General features: G+C 51.1%; 9 protein-coding genes across 9 annotated transcripts; 4 read left to right on the top strand and 5 right to left on the bottom strand.

Annotated features, from left to right (window-relative positions):
- Nucleotides 1-890: 890 nt before the first annotated feature.
- Nucleotides 891-2,585, top strand: PtrM4_144690 (uncharacterized protein; the record flags this gene model as incomplete). The annotated part of the gene is made up of 2 exons (XM_066109769.1): nt 891-1,130; nt 1,209-2,585. The coding sequence occupies 2 exons, from the start codon at nt 891-893 to the stop codon at nt 2,583-2,585; spliced, it is 1,617 nt and encodes a 538-aa protein (XP_065959752.1).
- A 304-nt stretch (nt 2,586-2,889) lies between these two features.
- PtrM4_144680 (DDE-3 multi-domain protein) lies at nt 2,890-3,864 on the bottom strand (the record flags this gene model as incomplete). Its single annotated transcript, XM_066109768.1, has 1 exon — nt 2,890-3,864. One exon carries the CDS (start codon nt 3,862-3,864, stop codon nt 2,890-2,892), a length of 975 nt encoding a protein of 324 aa, XP_065959751.1.
- Nucleotides 3,865-7,339: 3,475 nt separating this feature from the next.
- Nucleotides 7,340-8,999, top strand: PtrM4_144670 (Myosin-tail-1 multi-domain protein; the record flags this gene model as incomplete). The annotated part of the gene is made up of 2 exons (XM_066109767.1): nt 7,340-8,905; nt 8,967-8,999. 2 exons carry the CDS (start codon nt 7,340-7,342, stop codon nt 8,997-8,999), a joined length of 1,599 nt encoding a protein of 532 aa, XP_065959750.1.
- Nucleotides 9,000-9,235: 236 nt separating this feature from the next.
- PtrM4_144660 (uncharacterized protein) lies at nt 9,236-9,496 on the top strand (the record flags this gene model as incomplete). The annotated part of the gene is made up of 1 exon (XM_066109766.1): nt 9,236-9,496. The coding sequence occupies one exon, from the start codon at nt 9,236-9,238 to the stop codon at nt 9,494-9,496; it is 261 nt and encodes an 86-aa protein (XP_065959749.1).
- Nucleotides 9,497-10,213: 717 nt separating this feature from the next.
- PtrM4_144650 (uncharacterized protein) lies at nt 10,214-11,562 on the top strand (the record flags this gene model as incomplete). Its single annotated transcript, XM_066109765.1, has 2 exons — nt 10,214-10,908; nt 10,980-11,562. The coding sequence occupies 2 exons, from the start codon at nt 10,214-10,216 to the stop codon at nt 11,560-11,562; spliced, it is 1,278 nt and encodes a 425-aa protein (XP_065959748.1).
- Nucleotides 11,563-13,757: 2,195 nt separating this feature from the next.
- Nucleotides 13,758-14,138, bottom strand: PtrM4_144640 (uncharacterized protein; the record flags this gene model as incomplete). Its single annotated transcript, XM_066109764.1, has 1 exon — nt 13,758-14,138. The coding sequence occupies one exon, from the start codon at nt 14,136-14,138 to the stop codon at nt 13,758-13,760; it is 381 nt and encodes a 126-aa protein (XP_065959747.1).
- Nucleotides 14,139-14,647: 509 nt separating this feature from the next.
- Nucleotides 14,648-16,540, bottom strand: PtrM4_144630 (uncharacterized protein; the record flags this gene model as incomplete). Its single annotated transcript, XM_066109763.1, has 1 exon — nt 14,648-16,540. One exon carries the CDS (start codon nt 16,538-16,540, stop codon nt 14,648-14,650), a length of 1,893 nt encoding a protein of 630 aa, XP_065959746.1.
- Nucleotides 16,541-17,692: 1,152 nt separating this feature from the next.
- PtrM4_144620 (uncharacterized protein) lies at nt 17,693-18,610 on the bottom strand (the record flags this gene model as incomplete). Its single annotated transcript, XM_066109762.1, has 1 exon — nt 17,693-18,610. The coding sequence occupies one exon, from the start codon at nt 18,608-18,610 to the stop codon at nt 17,693-17,695; it is 918 nt and encodes a 305-aa protein (XP_065959745.1).
- A 282-nt stretch (nt 18,611-18,892) lies between these two features.
- Nucleotides 18,893-19,732, bottom strand: PtrM4_144610 (uncharacterized protein; the record flags this gene model as incomplete). Its single annotated transcript, XM_066109761.1, has 1 exon — nt 18,893-19,732. The coding sequence occupies one exon, from the start codon at nt 19,730-19,732 to the stop codon at nt 18,893-18,895; it is 840 nt and encodes a 279-aa protein (XP_065959744.1).
- Nucleotides 19,733-20,377: the final 645 nt, after the last annotated feature.

Raw genomic sequence — 20,377 nt, 5'->3', positions numbered from 1 at the left:
AGGTAAGCGGTGGTGTTGACACTAGATTTAGTATTGCCAAGCTTACTGATGCTGCTGACACTGTGTGTTGGTGTTAGAAAGGTGGATGATGTGTGGTGCAAACAAAATCGCTATGTGGTTGTCCTTTTTTATCACTTATACTTACTCCGGTCTACAAACACCGGGATCCTTGGTGCGCTCCACCCTATACGGTTGATACGGGCTATACGGCAATCAGGATACTTAGAAATTCCCGCGACCGCGCTGCTAGCAGAAGAGCCGTTATTTGACCGCTAGTGTCTGATTGGCAAAGCGCTGGGCGATCAGCAGGCCAAGTCTCACCGTTGCATCTCAGGGGTGACACCTTGGCTTCAGCCCGCTCTCCAAGTGAACTTGGGCCTCAGACCGCCGGTCAAAGGAAAAAACCCACATGTCCGATTATTCCCTTCGACGGCGTGAGACTATCCAATTATTGTTCTTGCATTACTCGGAGTCTGACCAAAGCGATTCACAACTCATCCTAGCATGACGCGTGTGTAGACGCCTTGGAAGGTTTTTTCCCTGTTCGAGAGCGTGGCGAGAAGCACGGGCGGAGCCCTGGCAGCAGATCACACGCGTCCGTTCCGGCGGTATAAGTGCAATCATCTGTCGTATCTGTACGCCCAGTGCACGAAGAAAATGTTGGTGTAACGAAGTCGTTATTGTGGTTTTCGAAATACCTTGAGCCGCCTGGATCTGGTTAGCTTGGTGCCCAAGAACATCAACTCCCATAGTAATTTGTTAGTAAATTAATGCAGCAGCCGTTTCCCACCTCCAGAAGCCCATGAAGCTAGTCCTGTACTCTAAATCGTTCGTGTATAGCGTTTTGTTTGTGTGGAGCTTGTTGCGAGCTCAATCTAGCTGCTGTTGGGATGCCGCCCAAGCGCCAGCGTAAGCCGAAGCAGCCATTCGATCAAGGCGTTAACCCGTCCTCCCAGAAGCGTAGAGCGCCAGCAACTAGACAAAATCCTACCCATTTAACGCCTAAACGTGTCCGCCGTGAGGCGCTGCCGTCGCCTCCAGCGACTGCCCCGCCGCGCCGTCAAAGCCCGTTGTCCGAGCCTGAGCTGCAAGCCACCCAAACAGCTGCCTCCGCGCAAGCTGAAGATATCGTTGGCGAGGATGAGGATACTTTCGAGGATGGAGATGGCGATCCGCTGCCTGAGGATGAGGATGAGATCGCTGCTAAGGGCGCTGCCGGTAGTGTTGAGGATGAGGGAGAGCCAGCGTACCGACGTCAAGAAGGCACTCCATGGCTGCCTCGCTCATCGCAAGCGCTAGAGGATGAGGTTAATCCTGTACTGCGCGTTAGGTGGAGGGCTTGCCTTGGTGGTGATATGGAGAAACACTTTATTCCTGAAGCTGCCGATAGCGAGCACGGCGTACGGCTGTACTCGCTGCATTTCGACGACCTATGGCAGTGGGTAGATGACGTTGTTGCAGAATTACGGCCAAAAAGAGCGAAGATCTCATCTGTTTGCACTGTTGTTTACCCAGCTAAGCAGGCCAAACGCGAGCGCGCGATAAAGCGATTGCGGCGAGGTGTTGATGCAACGTGGAATAGCTTTCAGCGCCTTGTTGTAGAGGTTGATAACTATGTCAGCGAGCCAGTAAACGTCGATTTCGAGCTCATCTTGGCTGAAATTCCAGGGGAGCAGCAGCCGTTGCCAACGGTTGTCGACGGTCCTCGTCGACGCACCGCAACGGTGATTCAAGAGGAGGGGCTTGCTGGTGTAATAGCAGCTGAACAAGCAGGTAGCGGGCATGCTATTGCTATCCGGGATAGATGGCGCTGTACAGATACCCATTGCGAGAACTATCCTTATTGCTGCTGGATGGCGCCAACAGCGAGGCAGCCAGCGCGCTTCGAAGATCACCTCTTTGTCAACGGCAACATTATCTCCATGTGGGCAAGAGCAATTACAGCGAGAAGGGCAACGTACGATGAGCCATCTGATGATGTACGGCTTGCAATTTTGAGAGCAAAGGACCTGCGGGTGCATGAGAAAACGCGCAAGTTGCGGGCGGCTGGAGATGGCGACGATGATATCAAAAGCTTAACAAAACTGCTCATCGTTGGACAGCTTGAGCGGATGAACAGGCAACCTCAACAGGAGTCTAACTTGCAGGCAGCTGCACCAACGATAACAAGAGCTGAGGTATCTAGTGCATCTCAGTGGGCGCCTATCCGATATGATCATGAGCAGGAGATTAACGAGCATACTAGTAATTTCTTTAACTACCTTAAGTTAAAATTTCCTACAGTTGGAGAGGACATTAACGAGCTTTATAAGACTCTTGTTATTGACGGAGCTATGGATATCAACCTCTTGATGCAGCCATCTGGTGATATCTTGAAGTTGTGGACGCAGCATTTCAAGCAGCCTCCTGGCTGGTTTTTCACGCTACAAAACACTGCAAAAGAATGGCAAGCTGGGTACCAGGGTCTCACAGATCGTAACTGGAGACGAGTCGAACGTTGTAAGAAAAGAGAAGAGATTGCGCGCAAGAAATTGGTGGTTGAACCGTCTAGCAGTGTTGTGGAGGATGATGGCGAGAATGCTTGAAGCTTAGTGGCCTGAGCGTTTTTGGTGACAGCGGCCCGTGCCCGCTATAGTGTTGAGGTTTTTCAGGCGTTTCAAATGCGCTGCAACAATAGTCTATTTGGATAGCCCTATGTACAACACTACAACGTTATGCGATTATAACAGGTTAACTTCCTAAGATAGTTCTATATGTATAGAAATAGCTCTTATTTTTTTAGAATTATTAAATCGCTTTTGTGGGTTGCGCATTAAGGTGTAATCGTTCGCATTTGTATGGTATCATCTACCTATAGAAACGTACTGTGGCATCCATTTAAAAGCACAATTAATAGGGATAGCCACACCTATGGAACCAGCTTCTGCAGTTAATATTACAGCACACCAGCTGCGCTGCATACTCAAGAAAGACCCCAAAGTCAATGAAGTTCTCCGCTTGCGCTGAATTCCTTTTCATCCACCCCTTGAGCTGCTTAAAGCTCTTCTCGATGGGGTTGAAATCTGGTGAGTATGGCGGCAGATACTCAAGGAGTACTCCAGCACTTTGGCAAAGCACCCGTACACGCTCTGATCGATGGATGGAGGCGTTATCAAGCACGATTACTGAGGCTGGCCCTGGGTGAGGATTGCAGAACGGCAGCACTTGAAACTCTAAGAAGTCTTCTAGGATCTCAGATGTAATCGCGCCTTGAAAGATCTTATAGCTTATGTAGCCATCTATCGTCATGGCTGGCAGCAGCGACCACCGTTCTGATCGCCTGAAGCTGTGTGATAGCTCCACCGGCTCCCCGATTGGAGACCAGCCATACTTGCGGTCGCCCGTACGCTCATTGCAGGCGCTCTCGTCCAACGCAACGATCTGCTCCGCCTTATAGTGTTGCGCCATCCTGGCAAGATAGAGGCGGCGGAGTGGCTCACTCTGCTCCTTTGCCCGCTTTGTTGCAAGCTTGCGAGACCATCTCATCTTCTTTAGCTCTCGGTAAACGCTCGCAAGGCTTATCCTAACGTCGTACTCGTCGTACAAGAAGTCCCTCATCTCATCCATGTATGCGCCCGGTGAGCCATTGAGGTATGCCTGAAGGCCTTCGCGCTGAGCTTGCCGGAGTATAGATGGCCGCCCAAGTCGAACGCAGCGCGGCGGATAAGGCACGCCCCAAAACTCTAAGCTCAACCTCAGCTTTGCTACTGTGTTACGGCTCGCACCTGTAGCTCTAGAGATGGCTCGATCACTTTCGCAGGCAGCAATTCGGTCGAGGATAGCCTGGAGAACAGCGGGCTGCAAGCGGTGGCCGGTGCCTGGCATCGCGATGAGATGGGCTCGAGAAAATTGCAACACCAAAAACGCGAGTCAGTAGAGGCGATCGCAGCAAACAATGAACTTCAAATACGTTGTGGGTGTTAGAAAGCGTGGCTGCATCGATTTACTAACAAATTACTATAGGAGTTGATGTTCTTGGCCACCAAGCCAACCAGATCCAGGTGGCTCAAGGTATTTCGAGAAACACCCATAGCCAGAAGGAGCTGCTGGACCCTGGCAGCGGCTGAAGCCTCTTCCGTCTTCCGTTCAGCTAACCGAGATTCCTATGCGGGGCCTGCTGCACCGGCATGGGAAAACTTCCAGACGAGACAAAGTTTTCTGTTTAACTTACAGGCAGTTCTCCATCAATATGACCCATAGTGACTCATATCTGAAGCCGATAGAAGCCGAGGCCTAGCTGCATGAGCAGCTACCCGGTGTTGTGACAGTCACAATTTGCAGCAGTGAATCCACAGACCAAACACCATGTTTATCCACCCAACATCGAGCTACATCGATATGTTGCTACACCACATTCCGACGACGACAACAAACAAGACGCACGCTATCGATAGTTGAAGACCCATGGAAGTACCAAGTTCTCGATGCGAAAGCCTCATCATCATCTTGAGGGCCCCCTTCACGCGTCAAGTCAGGCAACGAAGAAGAGTACGCGCGTATAACTCAGATCCATGCCTGCTCTACCTTTGCGCTATTCAAGCCGGGCACACAGTTATGTTCACTAGGTAGTACTTCAACAACATGCGCACTGCCATAACGATAACAGCACTGTGCCATTCAACGACCACATAATGATCCTAGTCTGTACAAATTTTCCTTTGCCATATTGCGCGTATTTAGTAGGTTATTCGAGCGAAGAAGCCCCTGTAACAACAACGTGTCACTAGACTTTCGCCCTCATTGTTGAGGCTGCATCGTACTCGTATGCGGGCTGATATCCCCGACTTTTTGGAGTTATCAATCCGGCGTCTGAATCATGCACCGCAGTCATGGCCCTCGAGGATACGGAGCTGCAATCGCACCAGCTTTCTGAAATCTCTCTACTAAGTAGAGATGACGCAAAGCTGCGTATCATCTTACGTGTAGGTGGTATACGCTTCTCAGTAAGCGATTTGATATACTGTATAAGCTCCGTCTCATGTTGTGGGTGGAGGGAAAGGTGGGCAATGCTGCGTGGCTGAGTTTAACCCTGGTGCCTTCGAGCGAGCGTACGATAGCTAATCCTAAACTTTTTAGCAACTTCGCGATAGCTTAAAAATGTGCCTTCTTCACGCGATTCAATATCTGTAATTGCTTCTTGAATCAGATTGATATTGGTGGAGTTATGGCGCGTTGAAGTTGGGACAGTTACATCACTATCATGGTGGGGTGGCTCGACCCACGAACTGGCTCGTTCCGCGCACCGGCACGGTAACGTGTCCGTGCGTGTGATGCGCGGATTCGCGTGATGCGCGGGGAACACCAAAACACGTCAAACCCCTTCACCTTCAACACACGTTAACTCCACCAATATGGACCCAATTCAAGCTGCGATTGAAGATATTGAAAATCTAGAGCCAGGAGAACAGTTCTCGTATACTAAAATTGCTGCTAAGCATGGTGTTGTGAGATCTACGTTGACCCGAAGGCACCAGGGCTAGACAAGCTTAGAAAGAGACAAGAACTTCAACTAGCAGAAACTTAACCCACAATAAGAGCTAGAGCTTATAAGATATATCGAAAAGCTCACAAAGCTAGGTATTCCTCCTACACGAGAGATAATCAGGAATTTCTTATTAGAAGTAGCCTATCAGCAGCTCAGCTCGAGCTAGGTTACTCGCTTTATTAACCGACACGAGATCTATCTCATCTTAAAGTAGACTAGCGCCATAGATCGTACGCGCCACCTAGCTAATTCTAAGTTAAAGTATAGACTCTACTTCGAGCTGCTGCATTAAAAGATTACTAAATATCACCTTAAGGCTCGAGATATATACATGTGAAGGTCGTCCGAAGATGATCTTGGGTTGGTTCTCGGGGATAGAGTGATGCGATGGACACGAGGGTGTATAGCACGATTGGTAGATCGATGTAATATACGGGGAGTTGAGAATCAGGTACTAATCCTTAGATTTCGAAGTTGAACACAATGAACCGTAAGGGCTCATTGCCTATTGTTATATACTAACGAATGTCCTATGTCCTATACGTCCTACGTTGTCCTACACTGTCCCATGCGTGGGACATCGTGGTACATCGTGGGATTCCTTGGGACACACGTGACATGTCCCATGGTGGCGTTCCGCCAAGCTTTGTGGGATGCGGGGCAGGCTTACGTCATTGGTCCTTGTACACCTTTGTACGCCTTTGTCTGAGAAGGGATTCCGACAAGGTCTCCATCCTTCTGCCCTTCATATCTTGCACTGTGTCCTCTCCTTAGGTTCGTAACAATACAATATAGATGAGAAGGGCTTCTTAATTAGCTTAATAGGCAGAAGTAAGAGGATATTCAGCAGGCGTTAATAGGAGATGAAGGAGGTTCGAGCATCTCTCTAGGATAGATCACGCGAGTTTCTGACAGTCCTAGCCTGCTGCTGCGCTAATAGGAGCTCGCTGCCTTTAGCCCTTATCTACGCAGCTAAAAATAGAGCTATATAATTAAGTTAGGTAGAGGATATTAAGGCAGGAGAATATAAGGTCTTTGTCTCATCATCTCTAATAGTGTGGTGGAGCAAGTGGGAATGAACGGACCCGAAGGGCGCTCGGACAGTGGAAACCATATGGGATCGCGAAGGATCCCATCGGACATCACTCAGACACCTACACACACACACAACAATCTAATCTCTAATACTTGCATCGAGCACACGTTCCTCTGGGAAAATCCTCCACTACATATAGCGACCGATTGAAACTCAAACCTCCAGCTTCTCAACCTTACGAGGGCTGCGCGCAAACTGTTTGCGCACTCTTCTAACAGACTTTCGTGATAGCAATATCCAGGAAGTTTGTAACTAGCATGTTTTCATGAAAACCAGAACCCTAAAGGCTGAGACAGCCTCGCGGCACGGATGCCAAGACTAGAAGTACAGCAGAAAGACAGTTATCGATAAGAAAAAGACAAGAATGTCATGGTTTGGAACCTTGGTGTTCTGAGCACGGACCACGCCGGCGCCTCGGGTGCCGAGGCCCCGCTGCCCCACACATGTATTTAATTCTACCGAAGTTTCTTAGAAACTCGGTACTGCAAAAACTTTGTAATTCAACACAGTTTTAAATATCTGATCCTGTGAGACCCTAACACGTTTTTGCAGTCCATTAAACGCCTCTGACAGCAACCTGGCGTCCTTGGCCAGTTGCTCCTAACCTGACAGCGCCTTAACTGCGCTCTGACAGCGCTCTAACAGCGCTCTAATAGCAACCCAGCGCGTGCGGCTAGTTGCAGATCCCCACAGTTCCCGCGACACGGTAGACCAACGCCATGTCCACCCAGTTCCCAGACGGCAATGCCGCCGACGCGCCCCATGTGGGAGACGCCTCGGGCAGCGACGCCAACCCTACCGCCGGTGCAACGATCAGCCCCGGTAAGAGCGCGAGGTCTTTCGCTAGACCTACCGTGGCTTCCACCGCCCGCAGCAGCGCCTTGCCACGCGCTACCGGGTCCGCCAACTTACGCCAAATCAGCAACCCAGCTGTACCTGGCGCCTTCGGAAACGAGCAGCTAGAGCAGCAGGGCTATGACGCCGACTCAGATAACGACGAGGCCGACATTACCCAAATCCACCATCTAGTACCATCGCGCCCGTTATCACCTGTCGTAGACGCTCAAGACTCTAGCGACTCCTTTCAACCGTCCCCGCCTAACGTCACTACAACCCGCGGCCGCGCAGGCTTTCAGTACCCCGCTCTCCGACAGCGGTCGGACGCCCAGCGCACTGATAACCCCTTTACGTACCAAACAGAAGACGGCAACCATACTAGCTACGCCCTCTCTCCGCCTACATGGGACCCGCTACCCTCGCCTACGCCACGCACAGAGGGGACTACCTCAAAGCCCGTCCGCAAAGTCATTGGCTACGTAATCCCCAAAACTGACTTGCCTCAAGGCAGTCAGCCAACTCTAGCCGCCTATGAGTACGACGCCAACGGCGAGCCCAGGCTAGTAGGAGAACTTGACGAAGCTTTTGTTAAAGGCTCAACCACGGAAGCTGGAGAGAAACTCTACCAGTTCTGCTTTGACACCGTCCACACCCTACATAACGACCTCGCCAATCTTCAAGAGCGCCTGACGGACGCTCAGGAAGACCTCATCGACGAGCGCGTCGCCAAACTCAACTCCGAAAAGCAGGTAAAGTTCCTTACAAACCAGCTTCAAGAGGTGAGAGGCAGCCTCCACGTAGCCAACCAAGACCTCCAGTCGAAACTCGACACCGCTGAGCGACGAGCCGAACGCTACCTCCAGCGCAAGGAGGAGTACAAGACCGCCCTTAACCAAGAGTCTACCGCGCACGGCGAAACCAAAGAAAAGCTTAAAGCCTATGCTAGCACCGCGCGCCCATCTCTACGCGGCAAACCGCATGACTCCATCTCTGACGAATCAGATGGACCCGTTAGCGTACGCCGCCACCGCTCAGCTACCAAACTTAGCCCTGACGCTCCGCTGCCCGCCACAACGCAGCGACGATCTAAACAACCTGAACCCGCGGTCTTTGAGGGCCCTACAGGCACAAAGGCCTCTACCTACCAGAAATGGAAACTCGACATGCAGAGCTGGTTCCGTGCCCATCCGTACCCTTTCGCCAACAACGAGGAGGAGCAACTAGACTACATCCGCATGAAAACCACCGGCGTAGCCTGGGATAATATCTCGAGCGGATGGTTTGTCGAAGGAGACGAGTTCCATACTGCACAAGAAGCGTGGGATATCCTCGACGCCTGCTACGGCCGTTTGAATACCCGCCTAGATGCCCACAACTTCTACGAAAAGGAAGGCTTCATGAAGCCTGGTGAGACTATCACCTCCTACCTGGCCCGCTTCAAAGCCGGCGTCGCTCCCTTGAAATGGGACGACGAGGAAAAGACTCTGCAAGCCTACAAGAAGTTGCCAGACCAGTGGCGCAGCCGAGCGGAGCACCTCATGAGCGACGACACCTTCACCAAGGACTTTGCCAAGTTCAGCCACAAGCTCCGACACCTCGAACAACTTCACTCCGCCCTCCAGCCCTCTCACAACCCTAGCAAGGGTAATAGTGGAGGTAGCGGTCGTGGCGGCGGCGGCAATAACCGCAACCGCAATCGCAACGCCGACAACGCGCAGCCCAAAGGCAGCGGAGCCAACCAATTTATTATCAACAAACCCTACAGGGAGCGCACTGTCATGGAGACCCAGGTCCTAGCTGAATTGGAACGCTGCTTCAAGTGCACCCGTGCAGGCCACAAGTCTAACTCCGACGACGCGCCCTGCAAGGACATGGACAAGCTCACTTCAATGGGCCGCTACCCCGAAGTCCTCACCGCCTTGAACGAAGCCCGCAAGGCCGCCGGCGTCCCTATCCCTAAGGCCGCCGTACGCATTAACGCCGTCCGAGCCCCTACTCCTCCAGCGGCCGCCTCTGACGCCCGCTCGGAAAACGAGTAGTCCCTGGCGAAAGTCGCCCCCAGGGACCCCAAGAGCCTGAGAAACTCAATAAAGAACCCTTGAATACACCTGAACCTACAACGCCCCCTTCTCCTACTGCCGAAGACTGCGACGACAACGACACTGAACCTGACCCCACACTGCAAGCAATCCTGGACCGGATCAAGAACCTGGAACGCCCTGCTGCCCCACGGGTTCGCGTCTCCGCCATCGCAGCCGCCGCTATTCGTGGCAATACTTATCTCCCTATGGTAGGTCAGCAATTAGTATTCAAAGGGATGATATCTCCCTCTCAACAACCATCCTCACACGTAGAACTCATGGGTGACTCTGGTTGTGCTTCTCTCTTCATTGATGAATCTCATGCTCGCGCACACAAATACGAATTAATTCCGCTCCAAGACCCAGCTGTCCTGGAGCTCGCAGACGGCACCCAAGTTGCCAACGTTACCCATATGACACGGGTACACGTAACTTTCGACACCCACCATGAACAAGTCCTTGCCTATGTGACCAAAGTTAGCGGAGTGCAAATGATCCTTGGCACTCCCTGGTTTCAAATCCACAACCCCCAGGTAAACTGGGACACTATGTCAATAGTATTCAACTCAGACCATTGCATTCGCAACTGCCTAGAAAACCACAAGCCATGCATGGCTGCTAGTAGCCGACACCACAACATACCAGCAGGTGAGCCAATGGTACTATTGGCAAGGCATGACCGACACTATCGCAAGGTTCACTAACAACTGCACCACCTGCCGGCGCTCCAAAGTCAACCGCCACGCTAAGCATGGCCTCCTGCACCCATTGCCTGTGCCAGAGAAATACTGGACGGACATCTCTATCGATTTCATTACGCCGCTGCCACCCTCAAAGTGGTGCGGCCACTCATACCGACACATCATGGTGGTCGTGGATAGGCTGTCGAAGAAGAAGAAGTTTATCGCCATTGAGAACATGGAGGTACTAACTATCGTCGACAAGTTTCTCGAATACATCTGGAGAGAAGAGGGCTACCCAAAGACCCTAGTTTCAGACCGAGGCCGCCAATTCACATCCCACTTTTGGCGCCGCCTTTGCGACCGCGTCGGCACAGCACCAAAGCTCTCAACTGCCTATCATCCTGAGACAGATGGCCAAACAGAAAACGCCAACGCGGACTTGAAGCAGTACCTGCGCTCGTACGTGAACTACCTGCAGGATGACTGGGCCCAGCTCCTACCTTTAGCTGAATTCGAAGCCAACTCCGCTATAAGCTCCGCTACTGGAGTTTCCCCATTTCAAGCAACAAAGGGCTACCAACCTCGCTCCGGCCTAGAACCAGCCCACGCCATCACTAACGCCACCCCAGCTGCAGCACAGCGGCGCGCTGCTGACTCCCTCACAAACCGCATTGACGCAACCCGTCGGTACCTCCGCGATGAGATCGCCTGGACCCAGGAACGCATGAAAGACTTCGCTGATGTCCACCGCCATCCAGCCCCCGCTTCGCTGTTGGCGACTGGGTGCTCCTCAACGCTAAACATATTAAGACCGAAAGGCCAGTCAAGTCGCTAGACCACAAGAATATGGGTCCCTACCAGATTACCCGTGTTATTGACAACATGGCCTATGAGCTAGACCTGCCAGATAGCCTTAAGAACATTTTTCCCGCTTTTCATCCGTGGCTGCTCCAACCATATGAGGATGACGCTCTACCTGGACAGCCCAGAGCTAACGACAACGCTCCCCCCGAAGTCCATTTGAACGATGAGGGCGACACAGAGTATGTTATCGCTCAAGTCTTAGACTCCCGCATACGAAATACAATGAACGACCCCTATACTGGCCGCCGTGGTTGCCTCCAGTACAAAGTTGAATGGGTCGGCAACGACCAGTCTGAAGGCTGGCAACCCTACTTCAACCTGCGCGGCAGCAAGGAGTCAGTCCAGGACTTTCACGACCGCAACCCTGGGCGCCCTGGGCCTCACGCCACCTTTCATGATTATGACGACAACGGGCAGCTTGCCGTTGCCCTGCTTTGTGTTTTCAATGGAAGTTTGAACGCTCAGTCGGGACTTTGAGCATTTTGGAGGGGGGACGTGTCATGGTTTGGAACCTTGGTGTTCTGAGCACGGACCACGCCGGCGCCTCGGGTGCCGAGGCCCCGCTGCCCCACACATGTATTTAATTCTACCGAAGTTTCTTAGAAACTCGGTACTGCAAAAACTTTGTAATTCAACACAGTTTTAAATATCTGATCCTGTGAGACCCTAACAAGAAAAAAGTATAAGAGCATAGTCGAGAGTTATTTAGATTCTAGAGCAGAAAGAGAAAAGCTGTACAGTAACATCTGAGAGGTGTTCAAACTGCGAGAATGGACGCGCAAAACAGGGCGGTCCTAGGGAGAGCGGCAAACCCCCAAACTCGGCGCGAGAGGCGGCGAGGAATTAGGAGGCGGCTAAGCGCCTTTCGGACAGGAGCTAGGGCCAGAAATCAACACATATTCGCCGCGTCACGGCCGAACACGAATCGGAAACACACAACAAGCGGTCAAAGATGCAACTTCAAGAAAGAAGATGAGCTGGCAGTGCCAGCGGAGAGTTTCGAAAGGTACTCAGAAAGTACAGGAAAGTCGGTGAGCGACTAGATAAAAGAGTTGTCAGTCGCGCTTCTAAAGAGAGAGCTGCACTAAACAGTATTCAACAAAGCAACGGTAACATCTTTGTGCACAACCTTTTTGGCTATTACTCTTGTTTTTTATGCAACACTAGTTCTTGGTTTAGCGCGTATGAGTAGCGGCCAAACCAGCAGTAGTAGCGGATCAAAGAGGGAAATCAAGCGACAGCCTGTAACCGATCTTCCCGAACAACGATCAGACACGTCAGAGTTCTTGTCGTTTAGACCGGAGATTCCGCCGCCGACTACCCCTCAGAAGAGCAAGCGTCCTACCCTAAGCGTGCCGGATTACGACGTACGGAGGTGCCTTTCAAAAGTCCTTGCCCACCTTGGCGAGCAGGGGTATCAGCCACATTCTTAATTCGGACATATCTCCGAGCTGACGTGGCATTTTCATTCAACCTCATGCAGCAGTCGTCGCTGTCTTCTACACCTAATTATAGCTCCTTACGATATCTCTACACGTGCTCTTGTTGTTTCTCTTAAGGCTACTGGTAAGTCGAACGAGGAGATTACCTTTTTAGCTAGTATTAAAAAGCGGACAATTAATGATATATTTGCTTAAGCTATTAAGCGTAGCTTTGATCCTTGCCAACGGCCTATTAAGATCCAAGACAAGTATCTTAAAGATGCTTCTCGCTCTGGTCGGTTATTAAAGTAGGGAGAGTTCTTAGAGAAGGTAGTCAATAGCGTACGCACTAATCACTATAGACGAGAGAGGTCTTGCGCTAACATTGCCGGCGCGCTTAGCCAAGAGGGATTCGATATCTCAGATATTACAGTGTGGCGAATCTTAAAGAAAGCAGGCTACAAAAAGACGAAGCCAACGAAGAAGCCTAGATTAACGAAGAAGATAAAGGAAGCTCGGCTTAAGTAGTGTCTTAAGCATAAAGACTAGACGATTGAAGACTAGAAGAACGTTATCTAGTGTTGCGGTGGAGTGAACAGTGCGCATGTGCGGAGAATTGAAGGATTGAACTGAGGTTGTATTGTACAAGCTATGGAAAGTTTATGTAGATGGGTGACGTCAACCGTGCTAGTCCCAAATAGGCATCGTTCCATTACAAATGTGAGTTGCGACTGCAGGAGAGACCCCAAACCGTGACACACCCCCCAGCTGGCGTAGACGCGCAGGCAGGGAGTCAACGACAGCTGAACAGGATCAGTGTATATAGATGCCGTCGAGGTCGTCTCCATTAGCTTAACGTAGTCCCCTCAGGCGCTCAGTGATATCCACGAGGCCAAGTTAGCGGACAAACTCCATAAATTTCTGCTTTGGCAGTACCTTCGTGAGTCCATCAGCAGGCATATGATCAGTAGGTACCTATTTGACGTTAATGCGTGAGGCGGTGACCTCCTGTCGAATCCAGAGCTGGTGGATGTCGACGTGCTTAATCTTTGTATGAAGCTTATTATGCTCCTTCGTGACAATACTAACAGTCTGCTGGTTGTCGCACCAGATGGTAGGCGTGCAGTCGAGCGTAAGGTCAATACCAGCGAAGAAGCGCATCCACTCCTCTATCTGCGAGGCTGCGAGGGAAAGTGAGAGCAGTTTAGATTCTGTGGTTGATTTTGTGACTGTGCGCTGGACAGTAGATTTCTAGTCGATCATAAGTCCTCTAAACTTGAATGCGTACCCCTGAGAGCTGCGGCGCGTCTCAGGCTCGTCAGCATACGAGGCGTCGGATGATCCAAAGAAGAGAGGATCGCGATACGTCGGATCGTCGGAGAGATACTCAGCTATGTCTTGCGCGCTAGCAGAGGCTTCAAGAGCGAGAGCCTTCGTGCTAAGCAGGTAGCGCCAGGTCTGGCGGATCTTCGAGACGTGAGACTGTCCTGGGTTGGTGAGGTGGCAGGCGAAGACGACGTGCGTTCGAGCGACGTCAGGTCTACCCCAGACAGCAATGTATGCAAGGGAACTAACAAGCTGCTGGTAGAGTTTCGTACGAGCAGTATCAGTCTCCTTAGTAGACTGTGGCATCCAGTTCTCCGTCAGCGGGACGTCTGGAGCCTTGCCCACAGCCTCGATGCTAAATCGAGCGCACACCTTGTCGATGAAAGCGTCTTGGACTAGCCAGGTTTTGTGCAGAGCTCGATCGCGGACGATGCGAATACCGAGAAACTAGGTAAGGTCCCCCATCGCTTTGATGTTGTATAGGTCTACTAGATCCTTCTCGAAGGACCGGTGGTGATAGGCGTTTGATCGATGAAACGCCATAACAATGTCGTCAACGTAGACGAATAGGATAAGCCAGCGGCTCGTGTACAAGCAAGGAAAGCCTTCGACTAGCTTTAGACCTAGCTTGACAAGCTGTCGACGTCAGACTCCGCAACAATCAAATCAATCAATCTTAAGGTTGTCGATTGGTTTGATTAGCTTGCGGCGACGCTGCTGATTGATTGCGGATTGATTGTTAGGGTTTTTGAGCAGATTGATTGCGATTGATTGGTTGATTGGCTGATTGATGCTAAGAAGTAGTATACAGGGGGTTATGGTGTTGTACTCCAGCCTTCTATATCGTACTGTTGTACAATCTCCTCATCTTTGACGTCACTCCACTTATCTTCATCATCACCGTTGTTGTACAAGCCGTCAAAGCCAGCTCGTCTCCACGAACGTACAAGCTGAAGGGCAGCAAGTAACTCGCTGCCAAGAGCTCGCCGGCGCGGCTCAAGTAAATCGCCAAGCTCGCTAAAGAGCCTCTCGCAGTCGCAACTAGATGCTGGTATCGTGAGTATATCAATCGCAAACTGGCTCAAACACGGGTATTTTGAGCGTAATTGAATCCAGTACTTGACTGGGTGGCCATCGCTAAGATACTGTTCGCTTGTCCACTCTGGCTCTTGAGTTCTCCAGCGCTCGTACTCATCGTCGTGGGCAGCCTCTACCTGAGCCTTGTTGCGCCGTACGAGGGCGCCAATCACATCATCTATTCCTCTATGCCTTGGTTTTGCAGTTGTTTGAGATAGAGGACGTGTACGTTGAGGCTTATACGACTGCCAGAGCTGCAGGAAGCCAGCGTTGGCTGATGTTAGCCATTCTGGCTTATCCACCCAGCTGTTCTCGCAGTAGTATTTGTAGTATGGATGGAGGCAGGTAGCAGCGTAGTATGCTGGCGATCGATCGAGCTTGTTGTAGTAATCGTTGGCCTTACTCCAGGCGGCGCGGAGGTTAACAAAGAGGTGATCTTCAGGCGCATCAGGTGGGTTGAAGTCAACTTGCTCGTACGAGCGCGTACGGGCTTCGAGCGCGCCAAGTACGTATTCAAATACAGGAATAGTCTCATATATAGCGCCGTATTTGCCTGCCTTTCCGCGACCCTCAAGCTTCTCCGTAGCAAGCTTAAGCGGCTCTAGGCAGTCCTGATACTCTGTTATCACCGCCCAATCAGCAGCTGTAAGTCCTGTTGATCTCATCCAACTAGGTGCTTCAGGGAGTTTATTGCCACGTTGACAAGCGCGGCGATCTTCAAGGGAGAGTGCGTTAATGTAGTGCTCAGCGTAAGAGTTGTATGCTGCCTGGAGTTGAGTTGCGCGTTTGAAGGCAGCGTAGTAAGAGTTCCAGCGTGTAACAACAGGCTTCACAGGCTCAAGTACGTGGAGGCGCTCTCTAGCTGGCAACTCGGCGTTGGCGGCGGTTTGGAAGCTTCGGAAAATTTCGTGTTGTTGAGGCGTTTTTATATGGTTGATAACGTCGATAAGTACACCTAAGGGCCCTTCTTGACGCCACTCCTGCATGTACACCTCCTCTGTTTGGAGCTGCTCGTCGTTGTTGTTGTTGTACGCCTCTTGATTGCTGCCAAAGATAATTGCCTGGCCAATAAGGTTAAGCGTGTGAGGGCCGCAGCGGAGGCGTCGGTGAGCAGCGTTGAAGTCGTACGCGTGGGCGAGCGAGGAGACTGCAGTATCGTTGTTTGCAGCATTGTCGAGGACGAAGTAGCCGAGTTTATCACTCCCAATACTGTATTCTTGGAGCGTCTTTTTAATTGTATCAGCGATAGCATCACCAGTATGAGAGCCTGCGAGATGTGGGAGGGCGATGGGGAGATCTTGTATCACTCCAGAGGCGTTAGCAAAGTGTGCAACGACTCCAAAGAATCCACGCTTGCCACCCTTTGTCGTCCAACCATCAAAGCTTATGTGGATCTTGCTTGCAGCTTCTGACAGAGCGCAGACAATCTGTGGCTGCATATATTGGAAGAGGCGCATTGCGTAGGTAGCTACACTGCGAGGACTTACCCACAAAGCTGCCTCTGCCTCTGGGTTTGCAAGGCTAATCATCTCGCGAAAGGACGGCCTTGCAAGTAGCTCCATTGGCAAGTTGTTATCAAGAAGGCAGAACACTGCAACTTCACGAAACTGCTGGATGTTGAAGTTGCCCATCGCGTTGGCAGCCTCTTGAGAGACTGCAACACCAGTCTCCAGCGTCTGTCGTAGAGAGAGTTGCTGCCCTGTTCTTCGAGGCTTCAGGCCGTCTTTTGTAAAGCCATGGCCTCGTTTCTGAAGGCCAAGATGAGCTGCAGCTGAGGAGGTGGCCTTTGATACGTCAAAAACTCCACTGCCGCCAGTGTCAATGACCTTGTGGATGTGGCAGTATTTGCATACAAACCACACTCGATTCTGATCGTAGAGCTCAACAACGCGATATCCATGTTGAAAGATCCAACTCTTGACGCGCCGCCCAGTTGTAAGAGGCTTCATGAACCGAGGGAGGCGATCCCAGTTAATGCCGTCAAAGTTATCGCCATTATCAGGCTCTGTATCAACACTAGCCTCTGTTGTTGCTGCTGTACCAGCCTGGCTGCCCTCAGCCGCACCCTCCTCCTCTGTTTGCGACTCGAAAAATTGCGACTCAAACGTTGTGGCCTGGCTTACGGCGGCGCCAAGGGTTTCCTGAGGCGACAGCGATCGCTGAGATAGGACAGAGGGCCTTGATAGGCGCGCCCGTTTGGCGGCGGCGGCGGCGGCAGCAGTATTGGTGGGAACTCGAGAGCGTTTGGCCATCGTGGGCGATACTAAACACTAAAGAAAAATGTCTGTATAGGTAGCTAGGCAACTAGTGTTGTGTGTAAGGGATTATTAGGGAACTGAGTGAGCGAAATCGTTGTTGTATTAAGAACAGCGAAGGACTAGCTATATAGGTGCGGGGTGAAGCCTAGAAGAGGCTAGCCCCTAAGCAGAAGGAGCTAGTCCTATAAGAGGAGAGCTAGCTGGTGAGAAGTGAATGCATAGAGACTGGCTTGCCCGGCCGACAGGGATCACAAGCTAAGCGAGATAGGGGTCCAAGATAACTATCTTCAACACCAAAAACCTTCTCTTAATACGACACTACTCGCCTTACAACTCGTTAATAATAAATCAATCTAACTAATCAAATCAATCAATCTGACCTTCGCAAGTTGATTTGATTAGCTATTTTGAAAAGCTTAGATTGAGTTGATTGAGTTGGTAAAAACTCCAAATGACCAATCAAATCAATCAATCTGACCAATCTGGATTGATTGTTGCGGAGTCTGGTCGACGTAGCTCATTGTACTATAGGATTGGTGCCTCCTTCAGGCCGTAGAGGGCGCGGAGCACCAGCATGATCTCGCCTTTAATATGGCGGAAGGCCTTAGGTGTTTCAGCGTATAGCTTGCGGTTAGTCTTTGCGTTTAAGAAGGCAGTAGGGACGTCATACTGCTTCAATTCGAGATCGAAGTAATTAGCGATTGCGATAAGAGCGCGAAAGTTGCGGATAGCGAGTGTAGCAGCGTACGTATCGTCTATCGGAGCTTGGAGGTCTCCTCGGACAACGAGTCGAGCCTTAAACCTTGAGAGATATCTATCTCCATCCGTCTTGTACGAGAAGACCCACATCAGCGGCAGGATCTCACTATCTGCGGTGGCCTTTGATTGCTCTGTGTGTCCAAAGACGCCTTTGGCACGTAGATCTCGCCATTCAATCTCTATAGCGTGTCGAAATTGATCGCCAAACATGTGTGTATTAAGCTGGTTTTCTGACTTCGGTAGAGGCGGCAGCTGTGATTGATGGATCCGTGGTACTTTGTCTGCGCTTGCGGAGGCCCTGTCGCAGAGAATCTCGGTTGAGAAAGCTCGCAGGTAATCGACTAGAGGCTCAGGTCCTAGCCTCTTAGCGTAGACCTGTACAGCAAAGTTATTTAGATCTCTTAGCTTTCGACTTCGCTTGCTAGAGACAATAAGGTTCGTGTTGGTTAGGTTAAGATTAACGTCTTGTGGCGCTTTCTCGCCTCGCAGGCGATAGCCCTTAGGAATTACATGTATTGTGTCCTCCTTAGGTTGATTTGATTTGAGTGCGTCGTCAGCCATCTCACCCCCCACCTGGGAGCCTCCAGCCGTCGGAGCTGAGGTCACAGGTGCTGTTTGGCGACTGTGCTGACGCTGACGAGCGGTCAACAGGTCCTCGATGCTGATATCGTCGTCTTGAGGCATCTCTAGATACTTAAGTAGCTCGATCACCTCCTCGATTACTAGCGTAGAGGCGTAGCCGTCTATCCTATCAAAGAAGAGCGTGGGTTCGAATGTGATGTCGCGTGTGACGATAACAGTATTCTTTGTAGGAAGCTATATGCGGAAGATATTGGTGCCTTGGTAGCCAACAAGGTGGCTGATAAGAGTGCGCGATTTAAGCTTGTCGGCAGCTCTCAGATCGCGGTTGTAGACGTAGGTGCGACAGCCGATAGGCCTCATATGAGCGACGAGTGGCTTTCGTCCCTATACGATCTCGTACGGTGTCTTCCATCCTAGTGCTTCGGTAGGTGTGCGGTTGAGGATGTATGCGGCAGTGCGATACATCTTATGTGATAGATTCTTGGGCAGGTGAGCATGTATGCGCATAGCGCGAGCTCGCTGAGTGAGAACTCCGCCTGCGCGCTTAATGAGTCTATTCGGCTCCTTTGTACTAGGTGGAGCAGGCTCGTAGAGCATTCTAAGCTCTTCTGTCGTGTTGATTAGATCATTGCCAAATCCTTTCTCGTTGTCGCATTGGATGGCGACTACGTCCGCGTCGTACACGCGCTGAATTCGGCGGATTAAGGCCATAAACCAACGAGTAAGTGTCGGCTTGTCCTTTCGCTTGATTGTGGCGATCTCATGCCACTTTGAGTACTCGTCTATAGAGTGTGCGGCGTACTTGCTGCCGTCAATACACTCCTCTCCTATAGGGATGATGTAGATCAAGTCTATCGCGATTCGATAGAATGGTCGTTGTGCGCGGCTCTCAGCCAGGCGTCTCGAGATGATGTGAGTCATCCGAGCTTCGGTGCAGGTCTGGCAGAGACAGTCTATGTGGTCTCCTGTCAATTGGATACTAGTGACGTTCGATTCGAGCTGGTCGACTGCCTTTCGACCTAGGTGGCCCCAAATCTGATAAGCAGCGCGCCGATTAACGACGTTAGCAGGCTTTGGCGCGTACGACGGGCGATATGATGTCCCAAACGTACTCAGCGGTGAGTGGAGAAGCGACAGTGGTGGTCGGCGTGATGGCTCTGCATCAATAAGCCAATGTCCTCCATTATATTCGAGTTGCGCGATAACGTTCGATGGTTGGCGCATGTATAGGACGTCGCGGCTAGAGTCGAAGTAGATTGACTCTGATTAGCAGCGAGCTAGTCCTAAGACGCTAGTTAGGAAACCTTCGACGTACGCGACGTGCGTCAGCTCTAGCGTTAGCTGTTTATTTAGTGTATAAGCGACGAGTTTTATCGTGCCCTAAGCTGTAATAAGAATACAGCTATTGCCAGCGTTAACAGAGCGGCGTTCTGGATTATCGCTCGTCCTCCTCTAGCCCTTCTATGCCTCTGTGTTGACGACGTGAGTGTTAGATCCTGGATCGACAATCCATCGGTTGCGTAGTTTAGTCTAAGTAGTGTTATCGACAGCTATTATTGTGAGGGCTTCTACAGGCTTAGTGCGAGCGTCAATTGCAATGACAACCTTATTATCGTGGCAGACGCGGCTGTGACTGTCGTGGCCATCGTGAAGAGGCTTGAGAAATGGGCTAGTCGATATCACGAACGTGTCTGTGTTGGTAGGTGGCTCGCTGTTATTGACTCGCAGTGATCCATTGCTCTGAGGTTAGCGGGTCAACCACCTCTCAAGAGCAGCCTTAATGCGCGCATTAATTTTAGAGTCCTTCCGCGCTTCCTCAACCTTGCGTACAGCCTTAGCTGCAGGTTGATAGGTCTTTAGACGTGCTAG

This window comes from Pyrenophora tritici-repentis, chromosome 9 (assembly GCF_003171515.1).
Source record: "Pyrenophora tritici-repentis strain M4 chromosome 9, whole genome shotgun sequence".
NCBI classification, from domain to species: domain Eukaryota; kingdom Fungi; phylum Ascomycota; class Dothideomycetes; order Pleosporales; family Pleosporaceae; genus Pyrenophora; species Pyrenophora tritici-repentis.
The sequence above is the reverse complement of the archived record's forward strand: the minus strand, read 5'-3'. Positions and strand labels throughout refer to the sequence as shown.